At 38.7% G+C, this 13,165-nt stretch overlaps 1 protein-coding gene across 1 annotated transcript; it reads left to right on the top strand.

Moving 5' to 3' along the window:
* The first annotated feature begins 257 nt into the window (after positions 1-257).
* LOC108577584 (zinc finger protein jing) lies at positions 258-3,176 on the top strand. Its single transcript, XM_017940767.1, has 2 exons — positions 258-320; positions 2,253-3,176. Exons 1-2 carry the CDS (start codon positions 303-305, stop codon positions 3,174-3,176), a joined length of 942 nt encoding a protein of 313 aa, XP_017796256.1. The 5' UTR covers positions 258-302.
* The last annotated feature ends 9,989 nt before the right edge of the window (positions 3,177-13,165 follow it).

The raw sequence follows: 13,165 nt of genomic DNA, 5'->3' as shown, positions 1-13,165 counted from the left end.
AGTGTCGCGTGGTCCAGCAGTTGCCGATCGATTTTCCAGATTCCCGAGAAACCGGGCCAGTTTGGTGGGGAATATTTAGGGGATATAAGGTGCTGTAACGAGACAAGGCGGCCGTATATACAGGAGTCGGATAGATAGTGAAAGTCCCCCAGAGCTAACAGGAGTGTAGAGGGCAAGAGGGGGGTAGGAACGGGGGACCCCAGTAAGGTATATGAGGGCCTCAGTTCGAGCAACCGCTGGTACTCTAGCCTCGCTGCCTACTTACATTCACACACACTAACACACCAACCACCTGGAACACAATGCACACCGTCGCGACGGTACGTATTCGTCAGTGCGCCATCATCATCTACGTCGTCGTTCTTCTCTAAAATTGTCAAGCCCTTCGTGTACGAAATTTTCATCGGGAATCCGCGCGTCGTCGCACACGCTATCGTCGTAAATCATCGCTACGTCGTCGGTGGATCGTCGTTGGCTTTGTTTGTCAGCCACGATGATTGATCGTTGAGTTTTTAGCGTGGAACGGCTGGCAAGTCTCGCGTGTGATGTGATCGTTTCTCATCGTGACGGAACTGTGCTTGTGATTTGTGCATTACTGGTGCACCGTAACTTGGATCTCGTAAGACCTTGACTCGTTAGAACGGACAGAACGATTCGGCGATCTTCTGGATGAGATTGTATTAGATAGAGAGGATAGTTTGTAGAGTTCGTGAGTTCGGAAGCGAAAATCAATTGCTATTCCAATCGAGGACTTCGTAATATGTGATCGACGTTTGAAAACGCGGAGAAATTTCACATCGACCCGTGAACGCAAAATTCCCGCTAATTTTGTTTCCACGAAGATTATTATCCGACCGTAAAAAATATCGCAACTGAATCACAATTATGTCTACGATTGCGCAACACCATGGAAACGGTGCATATGGTTGCGTTATCGAACCGCGTATTCAACATCCTCCGGCTGTTTTATCGCGCCGTAGATAGTTACTTTCCAAAGTTAACCGAAAAGAAAGAAAAAATGACGAAAGTGCGCACTCGGTTGATTTTCTTCGCCGCCTACGAAGAAACTGAATTACATAACGAGTTACACCGAGAGCAGGAATACGCTCGAGAATTATGTCGGGGCATAATGCGGGGCGATAGTTAAGCGCGTTTCTCGTTCGTGGTCATTCGGGCGGAACTGCAGGAAGTACGGTGCACAGATGGAAGGCAGTAAAACTCGACAATTTTCGAACGCGTGCAATTTACCGAGGGTCAATTTACCGATCGGTGTATTCGCGTTCCTGAGGGGGACACGAATATTCCAGTTTCGCCTGGCGAGGTACGAGAATTTGTCGCCGATCGAACTAGCCGTCCGAGACTTTTACCGTATATCGCCGTTAAGAATCCGGTATCCTTCGAGTGCGGTTATCTACGCGACGGTGGTGTAATAAAGTCACGTCTGGCGGTTAAGGTTCTGGTAACTCAGAGGGTCATGCATCACCGCGCTCGGACCTTTCTGCCAGCAATTACGTTTTATCAAGTCTCGGATAAACAACTCCATAACGCTTCGCGTGATGTTGTTGACCGCATGACGATTAAATTTGCACCTCCAGCCTTGTAGCCACTGGACCTTTTCTCCATTGTTCGCCGATAAATTACGCAAAATTTCGATTGCACCAAAGATAGAGAAAAAAGAAGAACGTTTCTGTTGCAAAATGTTCTTCAGAGAACGATAATTATTTACATTCCAAAGAAATTCTACATTCCCCCTACATTCTACAAACAAACCATTGCATCTCAACATATAGTTTATCTATTTCGATAAAACAAGTTCGTAATTCTATATGGATAATTATTCACCGAAGTAGCTCGTGAATTTTTCACGTAAGAAATACACGTCGAGGTAGGCTAGTTAAAAATATCCGCATGATTAATTACAACGAGTAAGAATAGACTGATTCTCTGGAAAACGAGAAGCAATCGTTACGATTCTGCGAGCAGAGCGTAACCGGCGGAAATAATGGGCGTTTGATAATTGCAGTTGTAATCCTTACGCGCAGCTTACGAGAGATACTCTCGTAATCGATTAGAAAGGAGAGATTTTCTCATGTTCCATCAGTAAGCTACAAAAAAAAAAAGTGTGCTGAGACAAATTGATAAAAAATGTAATATACACATTCAGCCGCGGTACATCTATCGTTCTAAATAAAATCATTCGACGCTCGTTGAAAATTACACCCTCAGCAAACACCGTTCTTTCCTTCTTCCAGGTACTATTATTGGTAGCTGCCATACTGGCAGTATCGGCACAGCAATACCAGCAACCAGGTGGAAACTACGTCGACGAGTACTCGGGTTATGAGTCTCCTAGACCAGCTCATCCGACACCGCGAAGTTACGCCTCCGAGTCAGCACCGAATCGACAATCGGCCGGTCCAACCACTCCCAAACCAACCCCGGTGGCCATCTTGAAGCAGATAAACAGGCACAACGAGGACGGCTCGTACACGTACGGATTCGAGGGCGCGGACGGCTCGTTCAAGATCGAAACGAAACTACCGACTGGCGAGGTGAAGGGTAAATACGGTTTCGTGGACGACACCGGTAAAGTACGTGTCGTCGAGTACGGAGCGAATCAATACGGTTTCCAACCGGCCGGCGAGGGTATCACCGTCGCGCCACCCACTCTGATAGACGAGACCACCAGCAAGGAAGCTTTACAAGCACAGAACTACCAGGAAGAGTACCAACAACAGGCTGCCAGGCCTGCGCCACTACGAGCTGTCGCGCCTGCGCCTCGTCCTGCACCCCTACCGCAACAAATCCCGTACGACCAGTCGGCCTACCAACAACCCCAATCTCACACTCAGGCGGTTTACTCGCCGCAATTACCACCCAGGCAACACCAAAGCGTCCCTAAACCGCAAATTTTCACGCCTGCCGCGGCTGCACCACCCCAATCTGCCCTGTCCAAACAGACCGCGATTCTTCAGCAGAACGAGGAACCGGTACCACCGTCCCAACTGTACAATCAGGGACCAGCCCAGTTTGGTCCTGCTCCCGTTCAGGAACATCGTTCCCAACCGCAACCGCGCAGCCAAAGCGGCGGTATACTCGATCAGCTGGCTAGGGATTACGCTCTGCCGCAGGGTGTTGCACCGCCGTTGCACGACATCAGTTTCGGTTACTACTAGGTCCTCTAGTCCCTCCCGTATTTATCAGGGTGGTCCCCGTGCGTTTTGGTTTGTCCGTACTGTCTGAAGACGCGATGCCTCGAACGGCGTTACTAGGTATCGCCGTGATCGCGGCGCGGTTCATCGATTCACGATGGGCGGCACTGTGATTCGAAGGTCGCGCGTATCAGTTATCACCGAGGAAAACATGGTGGGGACTGTGTTTGCCGAGAAATTCGATCGATTCGATGGATGTTGAATTAACTTTTTCATTTTTACTATTTCGTTCTTGCGTACTGTTTATTTTAATTTGAATAAGGTAGATGAGTAAGGTGAAGGTCCTCGATGTTTTCTTCGGTAATAAGCAAGTCACTGTCATGGCTGCCTACCGCGTCGTACTTTTGCTTCTTCGATAAGAGTACGAGTTCATTCTTGCCATTGGAATCAAACGTGGTGAACATATTTGATGGAACGTGGTGTGGAAATGACGAGAACAGTTTTTCTTCCATTTCTTCTTTCTTCGGTGGATTATCTCGAGTAATTATAAGTAAATAAATTTATATAAATGAAAATGTTTTTGGTTTCTTCTTGAAAATTCGATTACATCTAGGATCATCATGGTTCTGTCGTTCGGATAAGTTAAGGAAGTTCTTTCATTTCCATTCCACGGTTGTGAAAAACGTGTCGAAACCGTTAATACCGTGGTGAGAAGGTTTGTAAAAATATTGTAAATAAAAAAATTCACATTCCACGGTAGGCGTCCGTGCTGGTTTTTTAATCGCAGAGAACGCAGCTTGCACACGTCGCAAGTAACAATTTTCTTCGAATTCAACAGGGAACCTCGCTTTGTCAAGCTGCGTCTTCGAGTTCGCGTCTCGCGGGACTGCACAATAAATTCAGCACGCTTACTATATTTGTAATTAGATTATCGTAAGGTAAATTAGATTGGAATAAATTAGGCGAGACCAACACGAACAAACACCTCTCATAATCGTAACACTGATATAACCTTGTCAAATGAAAATTCAAAGTATTCTTCACCCACGAATCTCTCTCTCTCTCATTATTTAGTTTACACAAGTTGCAGGTAAATCTTTCGTTTTAATTTTTGTTAATAATAACGATAATAATAAAGGCGAAATAAATCTTAATAGACATTTCCAACCTACACACGAGATCAGAAATTATATCCTTCAACTTTCTAATTGTTCCCGTTTTTCGACCAGTTCACGTAACCAGTTCGTAACAAACGGCCTTTCAAATAATTCCTTGTGTGATAAAAATAACAGAAGGCGAACCAACTGGCTTGAACTGTATCAAGTTGTACCGGAACTCTTGTCCACTGGAATTTCAATTACGAAATTTCTTTACCGACCTTCACGTTCGTTCAACATAAAGGACGTTCGGTTTACTTCAACTATGTATATGTAACAATGGTAATGCAACGTCAGATTGGAAAACAACAACCAGTCTAGTAATACTACTTGTTCGGTGGTAATTGCACGAGAACGAGTGTGAAAGTGCTATAAATCAATTTCATCTAAGTTCAAGAGGTTAACCCTTTCGAAATTTTTTTTAAGAATTTCTTCTTTTCTGCAGTGCATACTAAATTGAGATAAAGTTTTATTCAAGTACTCAATTATCTCACTGGTCAAGAAAGGGTTAATGTTTAAATTGTGACAGCCAATAAATATAGGAAACTGCAGTGTGCATATAGTTCGCAGATTTAATTTTTTAAATTTGCGTTATCTGATTTTTAAAAGTTCTCACGTTAATACCCAGAGAAACACTTTTATGCTAAAACGTAAAATTTCTTTTAGAAAAATATTAGAGTGGTGAAATCAAACTTTAGAAAACGATTCTTTCGTAATAAAATTGAAATGTGTATATTTGAAGGAAAAGAGTTTTCGAAATTAAATTTCTCTTCTCCCTTCGAGAGTTAAATAAAAAAATCTATTTACTGTGCGTTAATCGTTTAACTCGATAAAAATATAAAATATGCACGCTGCACGCTTTTGCATCGTTACGTTACCATCGGATCATTAGTGAATGCAACTGCACTCATCGCCTGCAACAATGACAACCAGACTTGCACGTCTGCGAAGCAGGCTTCTTCGCGTTAACTCTGTCTTTTCTCGATTGTAAAATGACGAAATTCACGGGGAACGAAAGAATAGAATTTGCAGTCACTTTCTCACACAACGAACAAGCTCAAAAGCGGCACGAATTTCTATTTTATCTGTCCGATCTCCACCGAAATTCTTACGTTCCCAGACGCGTCCTCTTGTTGCAATTTAAGACTTTTCTACGGTACAACGACATTTCCTTTTGATGTCCCAACACCGGTTATCCTCTCAACAGCCCAAGAAATATGCATATGCGGTAATTCACGGAGTTTAACTCGGCGAATGAGCGCCCCCATTCAAAGGATTTCGAAGAAAATTATGATCCTATTGTGTTTTTTCTTTCGAGAGCATGAATATTTATTTTTGGTTTAGCGAACGTTGTTGTAACATGTGTTTAACTTGTTACGCATTGTCTGGCGCAATTTTTGGACGTAATTTGAATTTCACCAAACAAGTTTGTTGGTCTTGCATGAGCACTGATAGTATTTTTAGTTAGAGAGAATTCGTGGTAACAATATTACACGAAGAGAATTGATTTAAAAAAATTTCTTGAAGATATATCTTCAGAACTATAAAAGAAAAAATATAATCATATCTTCTATTGGATAATTTATATATCAAACTTGTTAAATCCCTTTCAAACCGAATAATAATTACAACAATTTAATATCCAGTTTATAAATTTTCCTATTAAATTTTAATCAGTGAAAAATACATCGCATGCTGTAATTTACATTAACGATATTTTTAAAAACAGCATTACACGACGTTATGTTTACAATCATGATTAGAAATGTTGGTAATTAATTCTTTATTTCTAACTTTGGCAAATATTCACTGTTCAATTTTTTCCTCAGAACAAACCGAATTTTCAAAATTTTAGAATTACTTTCACACAAATTCTATTTCTGTTTCAGACTTACTACTTAAATAACGACCAAACTTTCACAAATCTACAACAAACTCCGCTTAAAAAAAAAAAAACGTTCCAATTGAATCGTTATTTCTCCTTCAATTCCACCAATTTCCAGAATTTCGCAACACACAGAACCACACCATGAGAAAATTTCTAATTGACTACAGAATCCTTTCGAAACCTCCATTCCCCTCAAAACCGACTAAAACAAAACGTTACCTAGGTCGAATAAAATTCCTCGTACACCCACCTGTAAAGGGACGAATTAGTATGAACACGGTGTTAAGGATTACAGGATAAATGACAAAAGCAACGAAGCTGGCAATGTGCCAAATAATCATGTCATGATGTACTTCTGTTTCGAGGTGAGCATTACTTCACGCGCATTGACCTTCTTCTATGTGCATCGAGGTTACCGCCATCACGTTCGTGGCACAGGTGTAACGTTATATGAAGATTCGTAGGTTGCATAATCGCGTATATTCCTTGCGTAATATCCAGCCGTGCATAGAGTCAGTGACTTTTGCATCCAATGGAAAGCTACGATCGTCCAAACTATTTCAACTTCCTTCCTTCCGCATACCTCTGGTCCTAAACGTTTAACTGGTCATCGCGCCGGTAATTTCGACAATGACGAACGATTATCACGAAACGATCGGCTGTTACGTACGTGAAGGCATTGCCGGCTCGTTAGCCGAGGTAAAACTGTATCGACCGGTGATACGGGAAAAGGCTTGAACGATGTTCGTTATCGTCTAAGCAAGTCACGCAAAATGTGCCCCGCAGGTTTCAACATTGCAGACCATAGTTACAGAACCTGCCTCCTACTTTGCCGGAATTTATCGTCATCGCTGGAAATCGTCGATAGGTTGCTGCAAGTTTTCGTGACCCGGTGTTGATTGCTGTTTCACGGGAATGACTGACAACACGCCAGTAGCGTTTGTTCATTTGTTGGAGAAATATTCGCTTAACCCTTTGCGGTCCTATGTCGAGTCAGACTCCATATGATAAATTATAATTTATAAATGACAATTAGTATTATACTCAAACTTAGTATTTAGTATTAGTAGAAACTACGTGGTACTGCCCGAGAGTGATCAAATGATTTGGACCGCAAAGGGTTAACGAAGAATTAACCCCTTTATGACTACGCGTGCAAACGTAAGGTATTTATAAATTTATCACCGCGTGAAGTAAGAAATTTCTCTGCAATTTCATAATTCCCAGTCTTATAAATTAAAACTAAATTTAGAAAGAAAATTTATAACTGTTTCTGTCATACCTTCACCTGAATCTGTACCACGAGTCTGACTCATTGTTACAGGGCAAGGGGTTAAATTGCTGGTAGACGTTTCTGAGTTATTGTTCCTGTAACAGATTTACTGGAAATTTTTAATTAGGTGTTTCCTGTGGTTTGTTATCTTGAATTAAGAGTGATAAGTACGAAGTCGGTATAATTATCCTGTGTAAATCAATTTGATATGATTTAAGCATTTTTTTTTTTAAATAAGTTTTATAGCACACAAATTAAAATTGTGCAAGTGTAACAGCGGATAAAGAATACAGAGAGAAACTGCATTTAATTAAGAATAAATTAATAAGCTTTTCTTATACGAATTCGAAAGTTTTTACGAAATTTTAGTAACATTTGTACTGCACTATAGTTCCACTCTGCAATCCTAAGTTACAATCTAAACACTCGCTTTTACAATTTCTTAAGATAACAAAAAATTCCACGATTAAATATATTTCCTCGGATCTAAATCAGTTTGGAAAACGATGAAAATAAAATTTCTACAAAATAAATGCAATTGAAATCAAAATAAATAATTGCACGACAGAGACACGTGAAAATGATTTAGAAGCGAAAAGAGAAATTTTCCACGGTTAGAATTAACGTAATAGTAAGAAAAAAAAAAGCGAACGTACAGCGAGAGCTTCTGTTCTTTTCGAGTGTAATTACAACCATGGAGAAAGATTGTCTAAAAATTTTTAAACGATGCCGGAAGAGACGGCGAAACAACTGTAGATAAAGAAACAAAGATATCAAATGAAATTGTAAATCGACTCTTGCAGCTGCGAACGCGAAAACAGCCTCGTGAAAAGAACTTTCCCCTTGGAAAGTTCTAAGACGGCCAGCTGAGAAACGTTGACTTGGTTTATCGTCGCGATAGAAAATATTGTTCTGTACAGATAATGTACCAGGGGAATTGATTAATCTCGAGTCACCAGATAGCGACGATGTAATTTGCTCTTTCATTATTCTCGTAACACATTGTTATCAGCCTTGGAAAGTTCATGTAAAATTCATTTGATTTTTCCTCGGTGCAACTGCGACTCAACTTTTCTTTAAATTCAATTTATACTTCTCTGGTTTTCACTTACAAAGTATTATGGATTAAATGTTGTATTATACTTTTGCAATGTGATATTAAATTCTTAATTACCATTGATATCTCAGTACTAATTAATTAAGTTATTTATTCAAATCTTGAGTGTTTATTAAATTCATTTAAAAGTTACAAACTTTTACAAATTCGTTGCCTTTATTTTCTCTAATAAAAGGAAAAATTATTGGTAAAGTGACAATGCAATTACTTTTTCTAAAAATTATTACAATATTGTACCACTAAAAATTTGTAAAATAATTTATTAGAAACATTTTCTTCAGAATTTACATTACAAAAGAACATTGAAAACATCAAAGATACTTTTCTTTCACTATTCTGAGCAGAAAACAGTACTCCTCGCTTATTCGCTGTAACAGATTATTTTCCAATACACAAATTATTCATATATTCTATTATTAATTAACAAACCATCACTTCTTGTTTGCAGATTCACAAGCATTTCACGCGATCAGATGAAACAATTATCCCCTGCATCGATTAAGAGGAATTTCTCTTTTTCCATCTAATCTCCGCATCTCCTCGCAGAACGTACACAAATAGTAACATTGATAATGAACCTAACCAGCGACTAGGGACAAGTTTTAGAATGGTAACAGCGATCGTGTGCAGCGAAGGACAGAGCGCAAACGAGTCTCACCTGTGCATCCATTCGCTTCGTCTTTCCATTGATGATACCGAAAGTGAGCACACGATCGTCATCTGGTCGCGGTAATGAAAGTAGGTAAGCGCATTTTCTTCCGAGAAACCGGCTCTTGGATCGTGTATAAATCATGACCGATAAAGCAGGTTGTTCACGTTATTGATTTCATTTCAGTTTACGCTTGTATTTGGTTTCACGTGTTTCCATTGATGTGTGTGTGTGTGTGTCGAATTTCTTGGGGACACAATTTGTTAGTACAAAATTGTCGATCCCGAAATCGGTAGTTTTTGTGATGTGAAAGCCTGGTTTTGCTTGGACCAGATACGAGTAGTGTGCAGACCTTGAGACACGAGGATTGGAAAAGAGTTATGGGACCTCAAGAGCAATGCGAAATATTGGCAACGACTGTGGATAATTTCGTGGCGATAGATTTGCAGGAGTGCAATTTTTATGTACGATAACTTGGTAATGTTAATATGGCTATGTTAGTATGCGTAATATGGTGACTTATGCGTGTTTTCACACCGATGGGGAAAATTTCTGCGAAGACTGAGAAGTTATAGCGATTTTTTCGCGGAGGATTCATTTCGCTCTTCGAGTTTTCTTCGTTACCGCGAGTAAATTCGCGATATAAAAACAATGACAAACGTAGAGAAGAAAGGCGCTGAATTGGAAGGTGCGTGGGACCTTAAATTTGCAATTAAAAAAAATAAAGACACTGAATTTCGCTGGTCAATGATAAATATTCGCTGTGCCGGCGAAAATTTCGTACAACTCCTGCGAATATTTCGCGTTGGGATTCTTCTAATCTCCAGGATTCAGTGTCTTTCTTTTCTAGGTTTATCGCCGTTTTTACGTCGCGAATTTAGAACGCCAGCAAATAAAACACCTTGAAGAGCGAAATAAATCCACCGTGAAACAAATCGCAACGTAAGATTCGCGATATAAAAACAGTGGCAAAAGTAGAAAATAAAGACGCTGAATTGGAAGGTGTAAAGAAGAAAATAAAGAGACACCGAATCTCACAGATCAACGTGAAATATTCGTACTTCGGTGCAAACTAGCGAATTTCAAGGGATGAAGTATTTAAATTTAAAAATTAAAAAACTATTTAACGTGATTCCCTCTGTTATTTTAATTTGCCCACATTTAATTCCTGGAAATTGCATATTTTCCTAACTAATTACTTCGACCAAATACTACTGTGCATACATTTTGAAGGATACCTGTACTTTTACTTCGAGCGTAGCTTTGCGTCTTTTGCATTTCTAAGTTTAATTGCATCGTAAAAGCGCTTTCTACATACGCGGCAGGCACAATGTAACGGTAGTTCGTTAGCCCCATAACTGTTATTACAAAGTTTGATGAAATTCAAAGGTGCTCTTAATCATAGGTTAAATTGCAATTTATAGTATTTTTCTCAAATTGATAACAGTCGATGTATATAATCCCCTCACTGCGTTTAATGCATCGAAATAGCATTTTCGTTTTCCCAATTTCTAGAGCAATTAATGCACTCCCAGAGAAAATTACACCTATGATTCCCTGAGCGAGGCGTTTCATTTCCTACTTATAATTAGCTCCACTTATTGCAGGGAATAGTAAACATACCGTTTTCCTTATTTACGTCGTTAAAACTCAAAAGTGAACTGCAATTTTTCACGTTAATTCGATGGCAAAATAAAGCTAATATTCGCTAGCAATTTAAACTGAAGTGCGATTTTCCGTACCTATTCATTTTAGAAGAATTTAGAAAAATTAGAAGAAAAATCAACATCAATTTCTAGACAATTTTTGGAAGATCTCACGTTTCCCAAAAATGCACTCAAATATACGAAATTTACCGGAGATGTTTATTAATGTATGCAACGTTTAGTCAATGATAATAGAAATTTCGAAGCGATCTCTCAACGTTGGAAGTGGCTCACGTGTTCCACGTGCAGCGTATGAAGTAGGAACATCAATTACGACTCTCCCAAATTAAGATGCAGCGTTTTCAAGGCGATTCAGATATCGCCGAATGATCATTCTACGTGATATTCACCGGTACTTTCTTCGGATAGGTACAACATGAAGTTTCATCTCGGTTAAAAGAGAATTAATTGACATTTCGAAGGCGTTTCTAACTTCCTATTTTCCCGGAAATTTATCGACGATAGCTTCTGAGACAGTGTGTAACAAAAATTTGACAGAGATCGTAAAAATGTTTAATATACACACCGGCATTTCTTTTTTTAATTTTAAACATTTTGTATACTTGAGGTCACTCGATAGAATTGTCATGATTTCCTTTTTACTGTCTCTCATTTCATCGTAATAAATTATTAAAATCAGAGTCTAGGAACTTTTGTTACACACTGTATCATTCGTCGATACTGCAGATTTATAATTAGAAATAGGAAATTTATGATGACTATTCTGTCAATGACGTTAAAAAGATAAACACGTTTCATCGAATAAGTGAAAGATACAAGTACACACACGTATCAAACGACACTTGCAAGTAATTCAGCAGCTACTTATGCTACCTGTTTTTAATTAACGTAATGTACAGGTTCGATGTATTTACTTTATACAAGTCACTATTCAATTTAGGACAATAGAAACATCCTTTTTCCAACTTTTTTCTGTTTTGAGACACACGAATTGAAATAGAGGACACAAACATTTGAAAAATTTTATTATAGAAAATGTAATTAAAGCATTTATTGTGCTATGCTGTAATTAAAGATTACAAGGTGTTTCCAGACCATAGATCGATAATGAAGTAAGTTCACACGTAATTAAGGAAATGTTTAATCGATATAAAATAGGAATCTAACTGTACATTCTGTAATTTACTGCATTATGAACCAAGGAAGCAGCGGTAGATTTGCTAAATTTAATAAAGTAAAAAATTGATAGACAATAGAACTGGCAAAACTGAATTTCTCAAGCAACACTGTGACATTGTTTATAAAATTATTATACCACCCATGGTACACGATAGTTTTCAGAAATAGACTTTTGTTCATGCCCGAGTTTGACACGCTCCATTGCAGTCAAATTTCATTATTTTTCAACGAAAAAATTTGTAATCATCCTCCAAGGAGAAGTAAATACATAGGAGTAAAGCTTATGTTAATAACTATTACTGAATTTCTACAATAAATTTGCAAAGAAGCCTAAAAAAATGGCTGTACACTAGAATACCCCCTTAAGAGTGGAAGAATACTGTTAAATTCAAAACTCAATCAAAACACCTACACAAAAGTAGATTAAAATAAAAATACTCTTGTCACTTTATGTAACTTCACTTCAAACTTCTTCCAAAACTCATATTTTTCTCATGGCACGAAACGCGTTAAGCAACACCACTCGAATAAATCGAACTGAAATTCCTCAGCACTGTACGTCAAACTTCGAACGAAAGTGAACCTCCTTGCAAGCTCCAACGTAAACAACCATTTCACAACAACATCGCACAAACCATACAAATGCTCTGCCAACCAAGCTACGCCTAAAAATCACCAAAAAAATCCTTCCTCGAGTTTCATAACATAAACAAACCAAATACAGTCAAGAACCAAAATACGAGTTAGACGAAAGAATACTTCCCGAAAAACACAGTATATAGATCATTATCGATATATTACAAAACACTTCTGTTGATAAGCGAAGATACGAGCTGGACCTAAAACGAGTTACACCTGAAAATCACCGAAAAACTTCCTTAACACGTTGACTGCCACGTGGCCACCTTTGACCTCAGATTGCTTCCTGTCATCTGTGGTCATCAGTGCCTCAAATGTTTAGAATAATTAAAGTAAAATGAATGTCGTCGACTAAAAATTTCGAACATCATAGCTAACTAGACACTATTTTAAATTTAAAAAAATAATAATAAAGCATAATATAATATTGAAATTTTTCGAATA

This window comes from Habropoda laboriosa, unplaced genomic scaffold (assembly GCF_001263275.1).
Source record: "Habropoda laboriosa isolate 0110345459 unplaced genomic scaffold, ASM126327v1 scaffold578, whole genome shotgun sequence".
NCBI classification, from domain to species: Eukaryota; Metazoa; Arthropoda; class Insecta; order Hymenoptera; family Apidae; genus Habropoda; species Habropoda laboriosa.
The sequence above is the reverse complement of the archived record's forward strand: the minus strand, read 5'-3'. Positions and strand labels throughout refer to the sequence as shown.